General features: G+C 47.1%; 1 protein-coding gene across 7 annotated transcripts in view; it reads left to right on the forward strand.

The window, feature by feature from the left end:
* SUDS3 (SIN3A corepressor complex component SDS3) overlaps nucleotides 1-18,792 on the forward strand; it is a 301,932-nt gene that overhangs the window by 1,732 nt on the left and 281,408 nt on the right. For all 7 annotated transcript variants that reach the window (XM_027124722.1, XM_027124723.1, XM_027124724.1 and 4 more), the window contains exons 2-8: nucleotides 1,149-1,218; nucleotides 3,799-3,854; nucleotides 5,671-5,742; nucleotides 7,871-7,890; nucleotides 9,130-9,286; nucleotides 17,692-17,787; nucleotides 18,729-18,790. In XM_027124722.1, the coding sequence (XP_026980523.1) occupies nucleotides 1,149-1,218; nucleotides 3,799-3,854; nucleotides 5,671-5,742; nucleotides 7,871-7,890; nucleotides 9,130-9,286; nucleotides 17,692-17,787; nucleotides 18,729-18,790 (533 nt within the window). The remainder of the gene's footprint in view (nucleotides 1-1,148; nucleotides 1,219-3,798; nucleotides 3,855-5,670; nucleotides 5,743-7,870; nucleotides 7,891-9,129; nucleotides 9,287-17,691; nucleotides 17,788-18,728; nucleotides 18,791-18,792) is intronic.

The raw sequence follows: 18,792 nt of genomic DNA on the forward strand, positions 1-18,792 counted from the left end.
GAGAGGCCCGCGTACCGCAAAAAAAAAAAAAAAAAAAAAAAGTCATATGTATGTGAAGATACGAAATTGAAGAAATGAATTACAATCTGGTTAAACTACATTTGAAGACAAGGCTTAACCAGAGAATTTGAATGTGAATCACTTGTACTGTTTTTTAATGCCCACAAGGGGGAGTAGTGAAGCAAAAATTGATTTTTGTTCCCCCACCTCAAGTAGGGCTGTTGAAGTTAGGTAGACACTCCAGCCGTTTGCTTATTCTAAAAACAATGTTTACGTAGAGAATGGACTTGAGGACACGGGGAGGGGTAAGGGTAAGCTGGGACGAAGTGAGAGAGTGGCATGGATATATATACACTACCAAATGTAAAATAGATAGCTAGTGGGAAGCAGCCGCATAGCACAGGGAGATCAGCTCGGTGCTTTGTGATCACCTAGAGGGGTGGGATAGGGAGGGTGGGAGGGAGACACAAGAGGGAGGGGATATGGGGATATATGTATATATATAGCTGATTCACTTTGTTATACAGCAGAAAGTAACACAACATTTTAAAGCAATTATACTCCAATAAAGATGTTAAAAAAATTAAAACCAATGTTTAAAGTGTTCTGAAACAGTTTCTGTTTGATCTTCTTGTCTTCTTCCCTCTCCCTTTGAAAATATTTCGGTTATTAGAGTTCCTCTAATTGTTTTGGATTCTCCTTTGTATATATGATGTAAAATCCTTTAGGGGTTCAAACTGGCATTTACCAGAAGAGAATGTACATATTAGGTTGTTTAGGAGTAGTGAGCAGGGCTTGCTGCCTGTAGTTTTCCAGTCTTAACACCCACATATCCTTTAACTGAACTGCCAGTGTTGTTTCTTCTGAAGTCGCAGCCTTGACTGTGACCACCTGTGTCTGATGCACTCTGTTCTCTGGCTGCACTTCAGATAAAGGCAGGCTCTTTGGATGAATCTGGCTGTGTACAAGTTGGAAATGGCGTTTTCTTTTCTGAAGTAATTAGATGTAATATTTTTCATTGATGGCTTCACGCAGGCCTGCATTGAGTATAAATTCATTTTATAGAAGTTTGTGAAGTGTCACTGTGTCAGGTGATACCAACTCTACGAATTACGATTTTAACAAATCTTCCCTAATTTTTTACACAGACACTGAGGATGCTAGCGAAACCGACCTGGCAAAGCATGATGAAGAAGACTATGTAGAAATGAAGGAACAGTGAGTATGGTTTTTACATTTCTTCTTTGGAATACAGAATTGACAAGGGCATCTTTAATAGTGATTTCGTATATATGGTTTTCACGTAGTGCTTCCAAAGACCATGCATATGTGTGCAATTTCCCCCCTTTAAATTTGTCACATTTAATCAGTCTTCCTGTGATAAGAATCTTTTGAGGGAAGGCTAGAAAGAATCTGGAGGGAAATGTTCCTGGGAAATAAGGCCATGTAACAGGAGAGAACCCTTGCCTTTTTTTTTTTTTTTTTTAATGTGAAGACCACTGCCCAGAGGGGGGAAATGGTGTTTCACAGCTCCTTGGTTCTTAGATGGGCGTGACCCCACCTGAGCACTGACTACTAGCTGGACGGCGATGCCTGGAGAGCTCAGGGAGACCAGGATTGGAGAGCAGGGCTCCAGACTCCTCCAGTGCCCTTTCCCCTTACCCGCATCCGCACCCAGGCCTCCAGCAGAGCCACGCCTCAGAGAAACTAAAACCACTCCCTCTAATCGGAAACTTATGGGCAAAACAGTATAACAGATCTGATAAGTATGTGTGGAATGTATTTTGAGGATCTTGATTCTGTTTTTTAAATTCTTTACCATCAAACTGGATGATCCACATTCCTTTCCTTATAGAATGTTTTCTGTATACACGAATGTTTTGTGACCATCATCTGGATTCTGTCATCCTTTTCACGCTTTGGAATCCAAAGGGGAAGCTCAGCTAGATCTGACCAGTGCCAAATAAAGGATTGCTTTAATAACTGATGTGATTTTTCTCACAGCTTCAGCCCTGAAACTGTGCTGGCTTTTTATTTTACTTGTACTCTCTCCAGGCTTCTTACTGACTTACCTGGACCCATTTGAGATGTATTTTTACATACCTATTCTTTTTCCAAATCTGAATTTTGTTGTTGTTGTTTACTTCTTGAATCTGTTAATACTCTCTTTCAAAGACCTACTAAGAATTCAAAGACGTAGTCTGGCACACTCACTGTGGTGGAAAATTATATATGGAAAATTAAACACCATTTCCCCCCTCTGGCCAGTGGTCTTCACATTAAAAAAAAAAATTAAATATTGGGTTCCAAATATTGACTTCCTGTGTGCAGCTTACTCATCCTTTCCCTCTCCTATACTTGGTGTGTTTAAGTGAACGTACCCCTTAATATTTGATGGTGTAGAAAATAATTTTGATTAAAATTGAATGCTCTTTGTGATTCAAGATGAGCATTGAAAGCATCAGCATTCTCCCTAAAAGAATCAGGCCTTGAGACTTCCCTGGTGGTCCAGTGGTTAAGACTCCACTCTTCCAATGCGGGGGACCACGGGTTCCATCCCTTGTCAGGGAAATAAGATCCCACATGCTGGGCAGCGCAGCCAAAACAAAAAACAAAAAAGGCCTTCCGTGTAATTCTGAGATTCTGCCTACTCTTCCTCAGCCTGTAAACAGACAGGTTGTGTTTGCAGCCCTTACTGGAGTGATCGAGAGGCTGCTGTGCCTGTTACCTGTTGGACTGGTTGCAAGTCCTGTTTCTGTCACTGTGAAATTGGGGTTTTTGGGGTTTTTTTTTTTTGCGGTACGCGGGCCTCTCACTGTTGTGGCCTCTCCCGTTGTGGAGCACAGGCTCCGGACGCGCAGGCTCAGCGGCCATGGCTTACGGGCCCAGCCGCTCCGCGGCATGTGGGATCTTCTCAGACCAGGGCACGAACCCGTGTTCCCTGCATAGGCAGGCGGACTCTCAACCGCTGCGCCACCAGGGAAGCCCGGGGGGTGTTTTTCTGGTAGAAGCAAAAATATTGCTGAAACGTGACTGACGTGTGAAATCCACCATTCAAACAGACTTACCAGGGTATATAATTGCCTATAATCCATTCACCGTGAGGGGGGTGAAAACATGCCAGGTTCTTTTGCTTTGTGTGTACTGTGTGTTCTTATCCCACTGGGGCTGCAAATAAATCCTGCATTTTAACTTTTGTTACTGAATTGCTGTCATTTCTCTGATCATAAAAGAGAAGTGTTTTTAGAAATGATGTGAAGGTTTATGAACACAGTGCTTACACAGCAGTGCTGTCTATATAGAAAAATGTGCTGGAGGCATAGTCTTATTCCTTTGGAACTTATGATCTGATTGTAGAGTTGATATGAGACCTGCATTTAACGCTTTTTACGTTTTCGTGTGTATGTCACGCTTCTGAATCCCCAAGAAAATGGCTTCACACTTCCAGTCTTTCTGTGTGTGTTCTTGCCTAACTGTGTTTATCATTTATTTATTTAAACTTGCATGTCTTCGTATTTGTAGATTTTAGACTGATTCTCTAAGGGTGAGAGAACACCGGAGAATCTGCAAAGCCGGGACACCATTCAAACCACAGAATCCTTGTCCCTTTCTGATCCCTTTAGCTGTGGGCACATTTTAAACCACCAGCAGACTTTAGTTTTCTCTCTCCCTAAGGGACATTAATGACATTTCCATAAAAGCCCAGGTAATTTCTGCATGTAGATTATTATTGAATTGGGTATTGGATACTTTTGTCTCTGAGTGTGGCTTTCCTTTTTTTTTTTTTTTTTTTTACAGGATGTATCAGGATAAATTGGCTTCTCTCAAGAGACAGTTGCAACAACTGCAAGAAGGTTGGTGTGTGATTTAATCCTTCTTTTCTAAACATACTTCCTAATATCACACACCTTTGAAATCTGTGTATTTCACTTCTCAGTGAAGTGGGAGTGATTTAAAATTTGGTCTGGCTGATTCTAGCAGTCAGCAAAGTGGCAGTTTTCAGACTTTTGAAATCTCAGTTAAGGCCTTCTGCAGAGCAAGAACTGGAAACCGCCATGCCTAAAGCTGGCTGTTTTTAGGACAGATGCTGTTACTAAGGATAAATATAATTGTACTGTTCTTTCTAAACGGAATGCTAACGAGCTGTGGGTCGTTCTCACCGTGTTTTCTCTTTTTACTTTGTATACTACAAGTGGGTCGTGTCTTGTCCAAGGCTGTTTGCTGTCAGAGGCAGTTCAGCACTGGGTGAAGAGCACAGGCTCTCCATTCCTGTCGCGGGCTTGAATCCCACCTGCACTGCTTTCTAGAAATTTGACCTTGGGCATTTCACTGTCTCTTGCTTAATTTGTCTTCTAATCTGTGAAATGAAGAAAGTAGAGGCAGGTGAGATTGTGTGTGAGGGGCGACCAGCACCGCTGGGCACCCGGTGACAGCCCAGCGTCGGTGGCTGCTGTCAGTAACTCTTCAGCTTGCTTCTGTGGGGTCCCCGGCACTGAAACTGCTTCTCCATGAGGTACTTCCATTGCTTGGAGCAGCCCATCTTATATTGATTTCTCCTTCATAGTGAAACATGTTCCTGTGACTTGCAATCACACACCTTTGTTTTAGTTTTTCTTCCGATGGTAATGGAAGTATTGCCAGAGAAAGAAATACGTCCCACTCTAGCAGGTCTGTAAAGTGTGCCTGGCAGGGTTGAGTGGGGGATTTTGAAAAAGATACCATTAATATAGCCCACTGGGGACTTCCTTGGTGGCGCAGTGGTTAAGAATCCGCCTGCCAATGCAGGGGACACAGGTTCGAGCCCTGGTCCGGAAAGATCCCACATGCTGCGGAGCAGCTAAGCCGGTGCGCCACAACTACTGAGCCTGCACTCTAGATTCTACAAGCCACAACTACTGAGCCCATGCTCCACAACAAGAGAAGCCACCGCAATGCGAAACCTGTGCACCGCAACAAAGAGTAGTCCCTGCTCACCGCAACTAGAGAAAGCCCGCGCACGGCAACGAAGACCCAACGCAGCCCAAAATAAGTTAATTAATTAATAATAAAAATCCGTATATATAGCCCACTGAAGCATTGTCATCCGAAAACACTTCCCATGCTAATTGGGACCCTCATTAGTTGCTCAGGGAAGAGCCATTTGGTCAGATGCTGTACTGAGCTGTCCAGTAATGTCACTAGCCACACGCGGCTATTTAAATTTAATTAAATAAAATTAACAGTTCACTTCCTGGCTTGCACTAGCCCCATTTCACGTGCTCATAGCCACATGTGACTCGGGGCTGTCATACTGGACAGGGCAAAATAGACCATTTCCACCGTTGCACAGCAAGTTCTACTGGATGGCGTTAATCTAGACCTTACTGGGGGAGAGTGAGCTTTTTCCAGGAAAGGGAGGCCCACAGACCGGAACTAGCAGCGAGTGATGAGAGTCACTGGTGGATCGGCGCAGCTTTCTTCTACTCCTCACTTGCTAGAGAGTCTTAAGACCACTGGTTGGGGTTTCTGCTCTGCATCTTGCTTGGGAACCAAGTTACCTCTACTCACGGGTGCCTTTCCATGGTGTGTGTTTTACTCTAATGTTATTTAAAACATTCAGTGTCGGTGCTAGAAAACCGAAATGTAGAGCAGTTTGATCTTCATAGTAACTATTTTGTAAATCTCAATCAGGTACATTACAGGAATATCAGAAGAGGATGAAAAAACTAGATCAGCAGTACAAAGAGAGGATACGAAATGCAGGTGAGGCCCTGTCTTAACTGGAAATAAATCCTCGTCAAATTTTCCTCCTTTGGCTGATCATCGATTGGGGCGTAATGTGGCCAGAAGAGCCATTCTCCAAAATGTGTTTCAGCTATCCCATTGTGGGGCGAGTTTGGGCGAAGAGAGACTCCAAAGCTGCACTTAGGTAGGACTGTTCATCTTCTTCCTCAGTGAGTGGCCTTAGGCTGCTGTCCTTTCACTTTCTGATCCATTGACTTTCCAGCTTTCTATGGACGGAACCCTTCTTTGTTTCCTTCAGTGAGTAGATGCCCATGTCCGTCAAGGCACAGAAAAGGAGCTGCAGGGAAGGTGGGCGATAGAGCTGCTGTGGCGACCCAGCACCCCTCTCCCTGCCCCACTCTAAGTTCCTGAAGCATCTCCTCAGGCATCTTTAAAATCCTCAGCCTTCTTCCTGGAGCCCCTTTTCAGCAGGAAAAGGGGGTGGTGCTGTGGAGGCTGAGGTCCCAGGTTGAGGGCTTCCTCCCATCCCTTAAGGGCTTAAGCCTTTTAGCACGCTTCTGCTCTTGGAGCCTCAGTTTCCCCATTTGGAGAGAGCGCTGCTAATATCTCGTGGAACTGGTTTGAGATGTAAGGAGGGAAAGAAAATTGATGTGAGCCATTTCTCTTAAGCGAGCACTGCAGGGTGAGTGTTGATTTGTCTTTCTGAATTCTGCTCTCAATCCTGTGCTCGGTGTCTTTCATAAACATCCCCCCCACCCCTGCCCCCAGGTGAAAATGCAGAGGGGCTCCTGAATCAGTCACACCTTGAGCTTGAAAAAGCACAGTCCGTGTGGAGCTGATCCACCTGCTTTTGTTGTGTCTGGCGTCTGGCTGCTTTGAAACAACCACCACCAGCTCCGAGAGTGCTACGTGTCGCTTGACTTGCTGGTGCAGAGGTGAAGTCTCCGAATGGTGCAGACTTCAGATATCTGGCCCGTTCACACGGGTACGGGTCTGCAGCAGTCAGGAGTGAGTGTGTTGGGCTGGGTGCACTTGGGCTCATGTGCCTCACGCTTCCTGGTGCCAAGGTGATGAGGATTTCTGGGGGTTAGAAAATAGTGAGTGGCTGGTCCGTTTTCCTCAATTTTCTCATTGAACAGTTGATGGATGTCTAGATTCTTCATCTCGAGTTCTTGAAACGCTCAAGGTTTTATGTGTGACTGTGCATATGTGCTCTTTTATGGGGTGATGGATCCGTAAGATCCTTCAGGTCTGCAAAGGAGACCATGGTTAGATGGGAACAGCACCCCTGGAGTTACCGCTCCACCAACAGTCTTTGTGGACCATTTGCAGCAGCTCAGATGTCACCCAGAAAAGAAGCCGTGGACCATTTGCAGCAGCTCAGATGTCACCCAGAAAAGAAGCCGTGGACCTGTTTGGTTTCACATGCTCAGTGTGCACAGGACCTTAGAGTCGAGAGGTCGGGGAGCTGCTGAGTAAACAGGCGCTGATCTGGCGCGCAGTGGGTGCTTAGTAAGCTGCTGATACCGGGCAGTGGATACTCTGAGGTGTCTGAGAGGGGCTTGGTGAGCGAAGGGGCCTCAGAAAAGGCCTCGAGGAGGCTGCAGTAGTCTGAAACTCTGAGTTGCGGTCAGAGACCAGAGGACATTGCAGGTGGAGGCCTGGGTGTGAGCAGAGCCGCAGGAGGGCTCGGGACCTCTGCCCTCTGAAAGCTTGGGGAATGCCCTTCCTCACCACGCAGAGCCCTGTGCGAGGGGCTTTAAAAATATCCATGTTGCCTCTGCTTCTGGAGTAACTGCATTGCTCCTTCTCCCTGCCCTGCAGGACTGCTGAGGGTGTGTACTGAGTGGAAGAAGGGCTAGCTTCTAGCTCTTACTGATTTCGCCAGGGCAGTTTGGTTCCTGCTCGCTTTCACCCTTGGGCAGAGCTGCCAGAGCGCATTCTGTTCAGGGTCGGATTTTAACTAGACACGCATGCTTCTCGCATCCTACCCCTTCACATATATCAGCAGCTTACTGACGGAAACATTTTCTCCTTGCAGCCGTGTTTTCAGAAAGCAATTACTGCTTCTAAATGAATCCTAACGTCACTGTCTAGAAAGGTGGCATAGCCTGGTGAATCTAATTGCATGTTTTATCTCTTTCAGAACTCTTCCTCCAGCTGGAAGTAAGTACCACGGGTCTTCTGGGCTTGCAGGCTCATTCTGAGACTGGAATCTTGCTCTCCCAACCGATCCAATGGCCTTTCCTTCCATTACCACGTAGACAGCTGGGAAGCCCCCCGGATGCCTCCATCAGTGTTCTGTTTGACTAAAGGACATTTGGTCTCAGTTCAGAAATTCCATCTATTCGTTTGTTGGTTGGGCAGCTTCTGCTTATCACAGAGGGGCTAGGGGATACTCACACTTGACCGCTTTCTTGTCGACGCTTATCTCACATTAAAGCCATTTGGGAGTGTGTCTGAATTATAATGGCCTAATAGTTTGTTATATTGGTCCTCAAAGCAGCCTGGTCTCTGAATTGGCTCCGTTTTACAGCTGAAACCCTGGTTGGGTCGGAAAGATGGATTAAGATCTTTCACTTAGCAGACGTCTGAGTGCTGGTTGCATGTGAGGTGCGGCGCTACAGGCAGAGATGAGGGCTGGAATCTTGGGTAATGTGCTTGCTCCCGGGAGGCTGGTGTGTGTGTGGGGTGTGGCGGGGTCATAGTTTATCAAAGCCGCGTTATGAGAGACGGTGTTGGGACTGAAGTCAGTGCAACACACACGGCCACAGCCCAGGGGGTCACAGGGTCCACAGCCGTAGCCCACCAGGAGCCCCCTTGTTCTTCACTTAATGCAACAGTGAGATTTGGAAAATGGATGCGTACGCATTTATTTTACTCAGTATAATTTCAGGGTTTGGGTACCTCGGGGTTCAGGCACCTAAGAAGTGATCCTGTCCTCTCGTTGGCCTTTATCTTACTGTAAGCATCAAAAAACAATAGAGTAACTCAGGCCGTCTTGACTTGGTATCCTGTAACTATTTTAAATATAGATATTTCATCTGGAATGTACTATTTTCTTTGAAATTGTGTCTTCAAGAGGGTTTATTTACTGTTTCTGAGAAACTTACATTCTGTTTTCACATACAATCCATAAAATACAAGATGTGGAAGAGAGGAAATAGATCTGAGTCACGAGTGAGGTATGCACATAAAAACCAGAAGTGTGGTTCAGTTTCACACATTCGTTGGAAAACTTGCTCCCAGACACCCTGTTTCTGAAAGTTGGTGTGTTGACTGCAGCTGTTTCTCTTCTTTCTAGTAAACGTATTTCCTCTGTGCTTGTGCACAGAGCCAGGCTTTGTGTTGGAGCCCTGGCTGCCAGGGTCATGTAGCCCCAGCCTGTGTTTCTCTTTTGCTCAGACTGAACAAGTGGAAAGAAATTACATCAAAGAAAAGAAGGCGGCAGTGAAGGAATTTGAAGACAAGAAGGTTGAGCTGAAAGAGAACCTGATTGCCGAGCTAGAAGAAAAGAAGAAAATGATTGAAAATGAAAAGCTAACGATGGAACTGACTGGAGGTATGAAAGCACCACAGAGCAGGGTCCTGGGAGACCCAAGGGGGACCCTGGGGGGAGGGCGGTGCTCCGGTGCTGACTCCTGTTGGTTCCTCAGCAGAACAGAGTGAGCTGAAAGGAGGGTGGGCTTTCATACGGTGGGTCAGAGTTCTAGCTCTGTCTTGTATTGGCTGTGTGACTTCAGTCAAGCCACTTAACCCCTCTGAGCCAATTTCCCCCTCTGTAAAATGGGGCTGATCATATCTTATCTCACAAAACTGTGGTTAGAAATACGAGTGCCTAGTACAGGGCCCTGTACATAACAGCCGCTGGGTAAATTAAAGGGTAGATCTTTAATAGTGACTGCAACTTCAGGCTTATACTTTATTTAATGTAATTCCTGGGTCGACTGCCATTCCTATCTTGGTTATATTCACAAATTACCCTGGTCCCTCTGTGGTGGTAGGAATCCCTCTGCTTGTTTTTTTTCGTTCTACCTTCATTATGGAAAAAGCATTGTCTTCCTTTGACCCGGGTGTGAGAACAGAGGCTTTGGCTGTGTCATCTGTGCTGTTAGATCCCTTCGCCCCAGGTGTTACTGTGAACATTTCAGAAAGAGTTGTTACCATTTCAGCTGGGATAGCTAAACTGAACTGTTCTCTTGTAAAGGCAGGAAAGTTACGTTAGACTCGGAGCCAGTCCCTCCCTGGCCTTCTAGGATTCAGTCATCCGCATATGTGAACTCAGCAGGTTGTAGGCAAGTTTAAGGGAGAGGCAATATGGGCTGCCTCTTCTGTTGCCATATGTAGACCAACAATGCTGAGAAGGGTACAGGATGGGAATTGGCTTGAACTAGCTATTTTGGAACTTGGCAAAATTTCTTTCCATCAGCAATTATCGCAAGGCGCGTCAGTGGTGAGTTTGTCACTTGGGTATGTAAGTGACATGCCTTCGGCACACCCCAAAATTTCACTCTTATAATCATGTTCAGAAGGTCCTGGGGTTCTGGCATGTCTGATTTTTGTCGGGGTCCTTAAGAAATACATTGTTGTTATGTAAGTCCTTGGGGCTGACTTTGAAACTAAAAGTAACAGTTAAGAGCTGTATTTCCCCTTTGGTATTTCTGGTGCTGTTAGCTAACATGGACCTCCCATTGACACAAACTTCTAGCTCCAGTCCCCACGATGCACCGATGATCATGTGGTTGCGTCTAAAGTAGGGGTCTGACTCTTGAAAAATCTCTCTTCTGATACACCGTCCTCATTGAAAGACTTGGCAAGAGGAATGAATTCCTTGCAGACCACTGACAGTGGCTCAGAAATGTGTTTTGGTGAGAATGGATGCTGAAACAGCATCTTCAGAACAGCACCGTCTTATTCTTGTTGAAATGTTTTTTTAATTAAACTGCAAGCACATTGGTACCTTGTCCGGTCCCAGTCGGTGTGCCTGTTTTCTGACCTGCACACCATCTTCTCCGACGGTGGCTCCGGCTGGCATTGACGCCTCATCGCTTTCCGTTAGAGCCACCAGATGCTCAGAGCCTTCATTAGGCTGGTGGGAAATATTGTCAGTTTATAGCTGCTCCCTTTCCATCTGCGGGGAAGGCTGTCATCACCTCACCTGTGATTTGGCAGCCTAATTATTGACAAGCAATAGATGTTGTTTGGCCAGGCAATTTTACAGCTGGAATCTTAACAGGGACAGTAGGCATCCTCAGTGGCTTGAGCGGCCAAACCTGCCAGGGTAGAAAAGACAAATAAATGCAGGGAAGTCATTTGTGATGCAGTAAAATAGATTACAGAAGTGCTTAAAGCTATAGCCATGGGCATTAAAGGTACCGATGTCCTTCCTCAAGCCGTTTGGTACCCTCGGTATGGAAAGCACTGCCAAGGTAATGATGGAGCGTCTAAAGAGAAGGCACTGGAGCTAGAAGGATAATGAGCGCTTCCACAGATGGTGCTGTTACGGTGTCGACTTAAAGGTCTGGTTTCCTTCCTCTCACCGAGTGACTGATTTCACTTCTGTGGATTGATGCCCAGTATCAGTGTTGCCTAGCTCTGCCCAGAAAACATACTTCCTAAAATCTCCTTCTCCAATTCAACATGAAGATCTCTTGAAAAACAAAGTGGAGTATGAGGCCAATGAGAAGCTTAAACCAGATAACACATTGGAAACAGGCGTACCCAGTGACCTGCTCTGTCCAAACAGGATTTCCGCCTTTCCAGCCATCTGTGGGAATTGGTGGGACGTTCTCTTCACTGCCTGAACCACTGGTGGAGAACCTGGGACAGCTGGCTTGTGCAGGCAGAAAGGTGTACTGTCGGCAGAGGAACTGGGATGGATTATAGGTCGGTGATTCCCCCACCTTGAATGCGTGTGTGAGTCAGCCAGGGGTCTTGATAAAATGCAGATTCTGGTTCAGGGGGTCTGGGGTGGAGCCAGTGATCCTGCAATTCTAACCACCTCTCCGGGGCTGGTGATGCTGTTGGTCAGACCACACTTGGAGTAGTGAGATTATAGGTAGAATTACCTGAGGGTGACTTTTCTCTGCAGCTGAGGCCACGGTTCTCAGTAACCCCAGGAATCAACGAGAGCTTCATGAGCTTGAAAACGTGGGGCACTCTATCATTTTTAATTCATGTGTCCTCTTACCTTACGCCAGCCACCTTTTCTCCTTTCTGCCAACCGCCCGACTAACTGCCACTTTATCTTTAAGTTCTTGCCTCACCAGGGGCATCTTTCAACCTTCAGGCCCCTGTGGAAGTCATTCATGACCTCAGTAAAGCCTGTGAGGTTCCTTTAGAAGATACTGGATTCAGGGGACTTCCCTGGTGGCGCAGTGGTTAAGAATCTGCCTGCCAGTGCAGGGGACACGGGTTCGAGCCCTGGTGCAGGAAGATCCCACATGCCGCGGAGCAACGAATCCCACGCGCTCCGTGGGAGCGCTACTGAGCCTGCGCTCTAAAGCCTACGAGCCACAACTACTGAAGCCCGCGTGCTTGGAGCCTGTACTCCGCAACAAGAGAAGCCACCGCAATGCGAAACCTGCACACCGCAACGAAGGGTAGCCCCCGCTCGCTGCAGCTAGAGAAAGCCCGCGCACAGCAACGAAGACCCAATGCAGCCATAAATAAGTAAATAAATAGTTAAAAAAAAAAAGATGTTACTGGATTCATAGCGGGAGGCATGAGTAATGATAACATCAAATAGAAGCTCTGAGTGTTTACATCGAGCCAGGTATAATATAAAAATACTACAGCTGCCGCTGAAGGCTGACAGATGTGGTTGAATCCTAGCCCAGACATGAACTTGGTTCTGTGGTGGAGTTTTGCCATTTGACAAGGACACGATAGATCCCGCTGTGGAGGTTTGGTGTAGAGGTGAGAGGAGATGGTGCCCCGAGTGGCTGGCACGCAGAGTGCACGCTAAGGGCTGGGGAAGCTGTGACCTCATTGAGCTCCTGAGACTCCTGTGATGACTTGGCGGGGCAGGAGTGCAGGAATGGAGCCATTTGCTCCAGTGCCCCAGTGAGGTGGTGCTTAAGCCAGACTTGGGCCCCAAGCGTGTTCTCTTAACCACCGCATTATACTGACTCTAAATCCTGTGGACTCATGTGGTCCAAGTGCTTCACAGAATGAGGTTGATAGGGAAGTCTCTGTCCTCGAGGAGCTCATGTCCTCATTGGTACAAGACTGAGACGGTTTCCATGCTTTCCCCAGTGTGAGGTAGTTTTGAGAGAGGGGGATCCTAAATAAATGAAGGTAAAGGTGTGTCGAGCTGGTTTTCACTGATTGTAAAACATCAAGAGGCACATGTGTTTATACAGGAGCAGAGTCACTGGAACAGGTGCCCGCGAGCAGGAGGTCAAGGCGAGGAGAAGAGGCCCCGCACAAATGTCAGGGGAGGGGGGATGGAAGAGGGGACCTGGATTTGGGGTGGGATGGGCTTGTCCCCAAGACGTTCCTTCTTGATGATGCTGTTGTGGAATCCAGGCCATTGAATGGGGTTGAGGATGCAGAGCGGTGGGCCTTGATCAGTTCACTCTTGAAATGCACCCCTGTGTTACGGGCAGCTGTGGCCTAATGGAAATTGGTCCCTTCGTTCCTACCCTGGTTTGGTCCCCGATGACCTAACCCTGATTTTTATCCACCCCCCACACCCCCCACTTCAGGCCCCTGTTTGTGGTCACCATGCAGCCTGGATTTGTGATGTTGCCATTAGAGTGGGGTGTCCTGGGGTTTGGTCCGGGCCTTCAGTCCAGCCCCGTGGCTCGCTGCCCCTGGTTTGGGGGTAATTGCCCATCGGCTGCAGTGTCGGCTCTGCTGAGGCTTTTCTGTCATATTCTTACTTAAAAGGATGTTCCTTTGAATCCCTGCAACTAATTTTTTTTTTTCAGTAGCTAAACAAGTGTGAGTTTGTTTTCATGGTGCAAGTATGTTAAAGTGAAGTTAAAGTGAAGCTTTTACTGCATCTGTGCCCTGTAGGCGGGTGGGCTATTGGAGTGAATGACTCTGCCTTGAGAAGTGCAGAGCCAAAAGCCAGCCAGTACCCCATAGTTGTGCGTTACAAGGTAATTAGCGTTATCAGGACTATGTCTCCATAGGGCTGTGGCTTAGTACTGCCTCATCCTGTACTCCCATTTCTTAGCCAGCAGGCCCATCTGGAGAGCAGACCAGTAGGATTTACACGATTCAAGGCCACATATACACAGTGGTGTGGAGGGGAGTTGTGCACCTGGTCTCATCGCTTGCTTGGTGTTTTCTGTCACGAATGCTCCCCTGCCTCTGGTTTAATTGTTGGACGTTCAGTTAGATTCTGCACATTTTATCCTCACTTATTCACAGGAAGCAGACCTACAATAGGCCTCTGGATTAGGGAGGCTTTCTGGTTGAAGCCAGTTGGAGATGCTTTGTGTTTGGTGCATGATGTCCAAGAGGAAGCTACTTCCTGCTGGAGTGCCTTCTCCAGGGTGGCCACACTCCAAGGTCTGAGTTTCAGTTCCAGAAGTTTGGGTTTTGTCAGTGCACCTAGATTGAGCCCTTGGGGCTCCTGACCAAACTCCCAGGAGACAGATGTTAATAAACCCAGCCTGACATATATACAATGGAATATTACTTAGCCATAAAAAATGAAATTGAGTTATTTGTAGTGAGGTGGATGGACCTAGAGTCTGTCGTACAGAATGAAGTAAGTCAGAAAAACAAATACCTTATGTTAAGACATATATATGGATTCTAAACAAAAAAAAAGGTTCTAAAGAACCTAGGGGGCAGGACAGGAATAAAGACACATGTAGAGAATGGACTTGAGGGCACGGGGAGGGGGAAGGGTAAGCTGGGACGAAGTGAGAGAGTGGCATGGACATATATACACTACCAAATGTAAAACAGATAGCTAGTGGGAAGCAGCCGCATAGCATAGGGAGATCAGCTTGGTGCTTTGTGACCGCCTAGAGGGGTGGGATAGGGAGGGTGGGAGGGAGACACAAGAGGGAGGAGATATGGGGATATATGTATATGTATAGCTGATTCACTTTGTTATAAAGCAGAAACTACCACACCATTGTAAAGCAATTATACTCCAATAAAGATGTTAAAAATAAATAAAAAATAAACCCAGCTTGCCAGCCTGTTTCTTCTGGTGAGAAATAGGATTTCCAGGCGCACTCAAACCCAGGTGGTCAGTACATCCCATCTTTCTATGAAAAAATCGTCCGTAGAAGCCAACCATGCATACGTGGCTGGGATTGGAACAAAGTGAGTTAAGTAGGTAATCTTACTGTGTAGTTCCGGGCTGTGATACTTACATGTTGCTCTTCCCCTCGAATCACATCCTCCACCTGGACCCCTGGCCAGGACTGCTCCCTCCTCACTCACTCTCCTGGCTGGTGATGGGGACATGCTGATTAATTTTAGCGGCTTCTTCAGAGCACCTTCCTTGTGCTGAAGTAGTCTTTTGGGTAAACTGATTAGGTTATTACGGTGACTAGATCAATAACGTGGATTGATTTTCACCGTCTCATACGGAGAATTCGATTATGCTTTCTGCTTTGTGAGTGATGGAGTTATTTTTTTCTGAGTTTTTTGGCCATGGTCAGACCGGCTTTTTCCCAAATCCTTTTATCTCTTCCTTTGCTTGCTTCCGTCATGCATCTCCCACCCCGGAGGGTAGGGCACACTTGGTGCCTTTTCTCTGGTGCTCTTTGGTCTTCCAAATTAGCTCTGAATGTTGCAAGCCTCACTGTTGACATCACTTTCCTTCAGGTGTATCACTTCTGTTCCAGCTGTTTGTGCCTTGACTTTTCAAAAAGATCTTTGTATGATTTTTTTCCTGGCTAAGAACATGATAATAAAAACTAGCATTGATTGAACTCTTATTATGCCAGGCACTATGTTGAGGGCTCACATGTATCATCTCATGTAATCTTCACAGCACCCTGCGAGGGTGGGTTATTGATATTTCCAGTTTATGGATGAGGAAACTTGAGACGTAAGAGTATTTACGCAGCCTGCCTTATGTCACACAGCGGCCGCAGGGATACCCACCCACCCGGCCAGTAAGAAACTGGAGAAGGGTGGCATCTCAGCATAGGGTAAGAGATGTCTTTTAGGGAGAAGGCTCCCCTTTCCCAGGGGTGGGTGCGTGTTTGTCCTCCTTCCGTCCCCACTTCTGAATACACCTTTATGAATGTTCATTAGGTCACTGGTTCTGGTCACTTTACCTCCATTCCTAGGGGAGAAAAGTCAGTATTGCCCATTTCTCTTCTGCAGAAATGCCTTTTGACTTTGTTCGCACAAACCAAGGCCTCTCGGGTCTCGGGAGTTGCCATGGTGGACGGGCTATGTTGAATTCCCTAAGGCTGTCCTGTCTGCTCTGCACACAGGATGCGTAGTCATGAATTAACTGCGTCTCATCATCAGACTTGACCTCATCTAGTTGTTCTGCAGGAAACCCCGTGCAGCCAGCCCCTCCCATGCGCCAGAACGATCGCTCGGCGTTGGGGTGGAATCCATGCATCCGCTGGGGGAGTGTCCCAGATGCTGGCGGTTGGTGGTAGGGGTTTGTACAGATGCTCTGCTTACTGGGAAGGTGGCGTGACTCCGGGGAAGCCATCACAGCAGGGGCAGTGTTGAGCTGCTCTCCGAGGATGTTGTGTAGGAGTTTCTGGGCAGAAAAGAGGAGGGTAGGCGGAGGGCAGCACACACAGGCTTGAAGGCATAGAAAGTAAGGTGCCCTTGGGTAACAGAATAGTTGAAAGCTTGCTCCCGGGCTCTCTGTGAAGGAAGGAGAAGGGAGGGAGACCGGAAGGGAGACACGGCCTTTATTCTGTAGCCAATGGCGAGCCATTGAAGCATTTCATAGAAAGAGTGATGTGCTAAATGATCCGGTTCATGTCTTCCGAAGATCCCTTTGAGGGAGACAGGGTGTGATGAGGGGATGGAGTTGAGAGGCCGTTCACAGGCAGAAGTGTCATTATCTGGTGGGTCTGATGTGTGGGTGAAGAAAGACAAGTCACAGATGACAGTTGGCTCCGGCTGGGAAGGGTGGGTCGTTGGGGAGATGGCCTTGGGGCCTGAGACATGGGGAAGAAGTGGGTTCATGTGGAACCTGGAGAAGAGTGTGTGACATCATGGGGTGTGGGATGCCATGCAGCGGGGTGGGTGGGGCTGGAACTGGTGACGGGAAATTCGCCGGGATCCAGGCCGAGAACTGACTGGACCCCGCAGAGCACCAGTGTCTAAGGAGCAGGCCAGCAAGAAGAACTCCAAGGAGGCAGAGCAGAAGAGGAGAGATCTGTGTGGCCGCTGCGGGCGGCAGGTGGGGAAAAGTGTGTGGTGAGGGGTGAGTCGAGGAGGAAGAAAGGAGGCCTTTCTCAGGAGCCCTCAGGGTATCAGTCTGGATAGTCAAGCAGTCACAAAAGGTTATAAAGTAAAATGAAAAGAGCCCAGGTTTGTAAATCTCATGTAAAAATGTTGGGCCTGAGGCCAGAGGCCTCTCAAAGGGCCTTTCATGCCGGTGGGCTCTGGTTTACCCACTCTCTGTGGGAACGGCGGGAATTAGAGAAGACCCAAAGGTTCCTTCTGATCCCAAGAGCCTACTGCTCTGTGGCCTCTTGATTTGAGGGAGGGAGAGGAAAATTTCTAGTTTCCAGGGAGCCAGAGAGATGCCAGCCGTGGCTGCAGTGGGAGGCTGCAGGGCGGGGCTGTGTCTCAGAGAGGGGTGTGCTCTTAGGTCAGCAGGTCTGAGTCTCCTGAGCACAGACCTCTCGAAAGTCTGATACGGTGTCTGACTCGGGCCATGTGTGGACCAGACGTCCCCGATAAAACACTTCTGATTGGGTGGCTCTGGGGCCGATATTCTTACACTGCAAATTCTTGCTGACTTCAGGTTGGAGTTGGATAGATTCACCCATTCCATTCTTGCCACAGATTCTATGGAAGTGAAACCCATCATGACCAGAAAGTTGCGGAGGCGACCAAATGATCCTGTCCCCATCCCAGACAAGAGACGAAAACCTGCTCCTGATATCCGTTGCATCAAGCCTTAATCACTTTTCTTCCTTTAGACTGTTGAATCCTTTGCTTTTCCATTCGATAGAATACACATGGCCGTGGTCCTTCAGAAATTGTCATGTTTGGCTGGAAAGCACATGTATTTATCCGGGAGGTAGGGGATGGCCATTTTATGATTGGAGTCCTCAATTGTTACTGCTTTGAGTGGGAGGAATTTATAGACAGCAGTTATTTGGAAAGGGACTCTGTGCTGGTTTTGACACTCACTGGGAGATTCATGTGCCTTAGATTTTCCCATCTGTGAAATGAGGACCGTAATACTTGCCTTTCGTACTTCAGTCAGCTATGTCCCCCAAACAGTGGATTGCAAACTGTTGTTTAATTAAAGCAAAAGATCTCAGTCGGACATCAAGAAGCCCCTTTAATCATAACAGTGGGAATGGGAAGGGGACACATGGGGGAGTGTTGTTTCCATCGTCTCGAGGAGATAATAAATAGCCATTTGTACAAAATGGTTTTGTTATTTGTCTGCCACGAGGAAGGGGCATAACTTCACGTTCCCTTCATCTTATCAACTGAGAATTGAAGCTGTTAGGCAAGATTAATCCTGTACCTGTGTGGAAGTCTCAGATCTTTGGAACAAAAGCACTTCGCAGATTGAGGATGAAGTTCTTTACTGTGGCCTGGGCTCTCACTGTTGTTGTAGTTCCCTATGGAGTCTCATTTCACCTTCTTACCATAGAAGTTTGTAAGATGGGGGGGGATGTGAATTCTTTTAGATACCTGGCTCCATGACATTTAGTAGGAAGATCGAAAAGTTCCAAGAGGCAAACTGTAGAAACATGGTGGAACATACTCTCACTTTGTAGATTCTCAAACGCTGGCACCATTTTGTTTCTTTCTATTTGCTTGGCAGCCATCCTTTTCAGACACGTTCCTTTAACTCTGAACACCCCAGCTAAACTATTTGTTAACAGATGAACAGATCATGGAGGATCTGAGAACGTTAAATAAGGT

Source organism: Aethalodelphis obliquidens, unplaced genomic scaffold (genome assembly GCF_003676395.1).
Source record: "Aethalodelphis obliquidens isolate GAN/ISIS:26980383/991018 unplaced genomic scaffold, ASM367639v1 scaffold28, whole genome shotgun sequence".
Classification (NCBI taxonomy): Eukaryota; Metazoa; Chordata; class Mammalia; order Artiodactyla; family Delphinidae; genus Aethalodelphis; species Aethalodelphis obliquidens.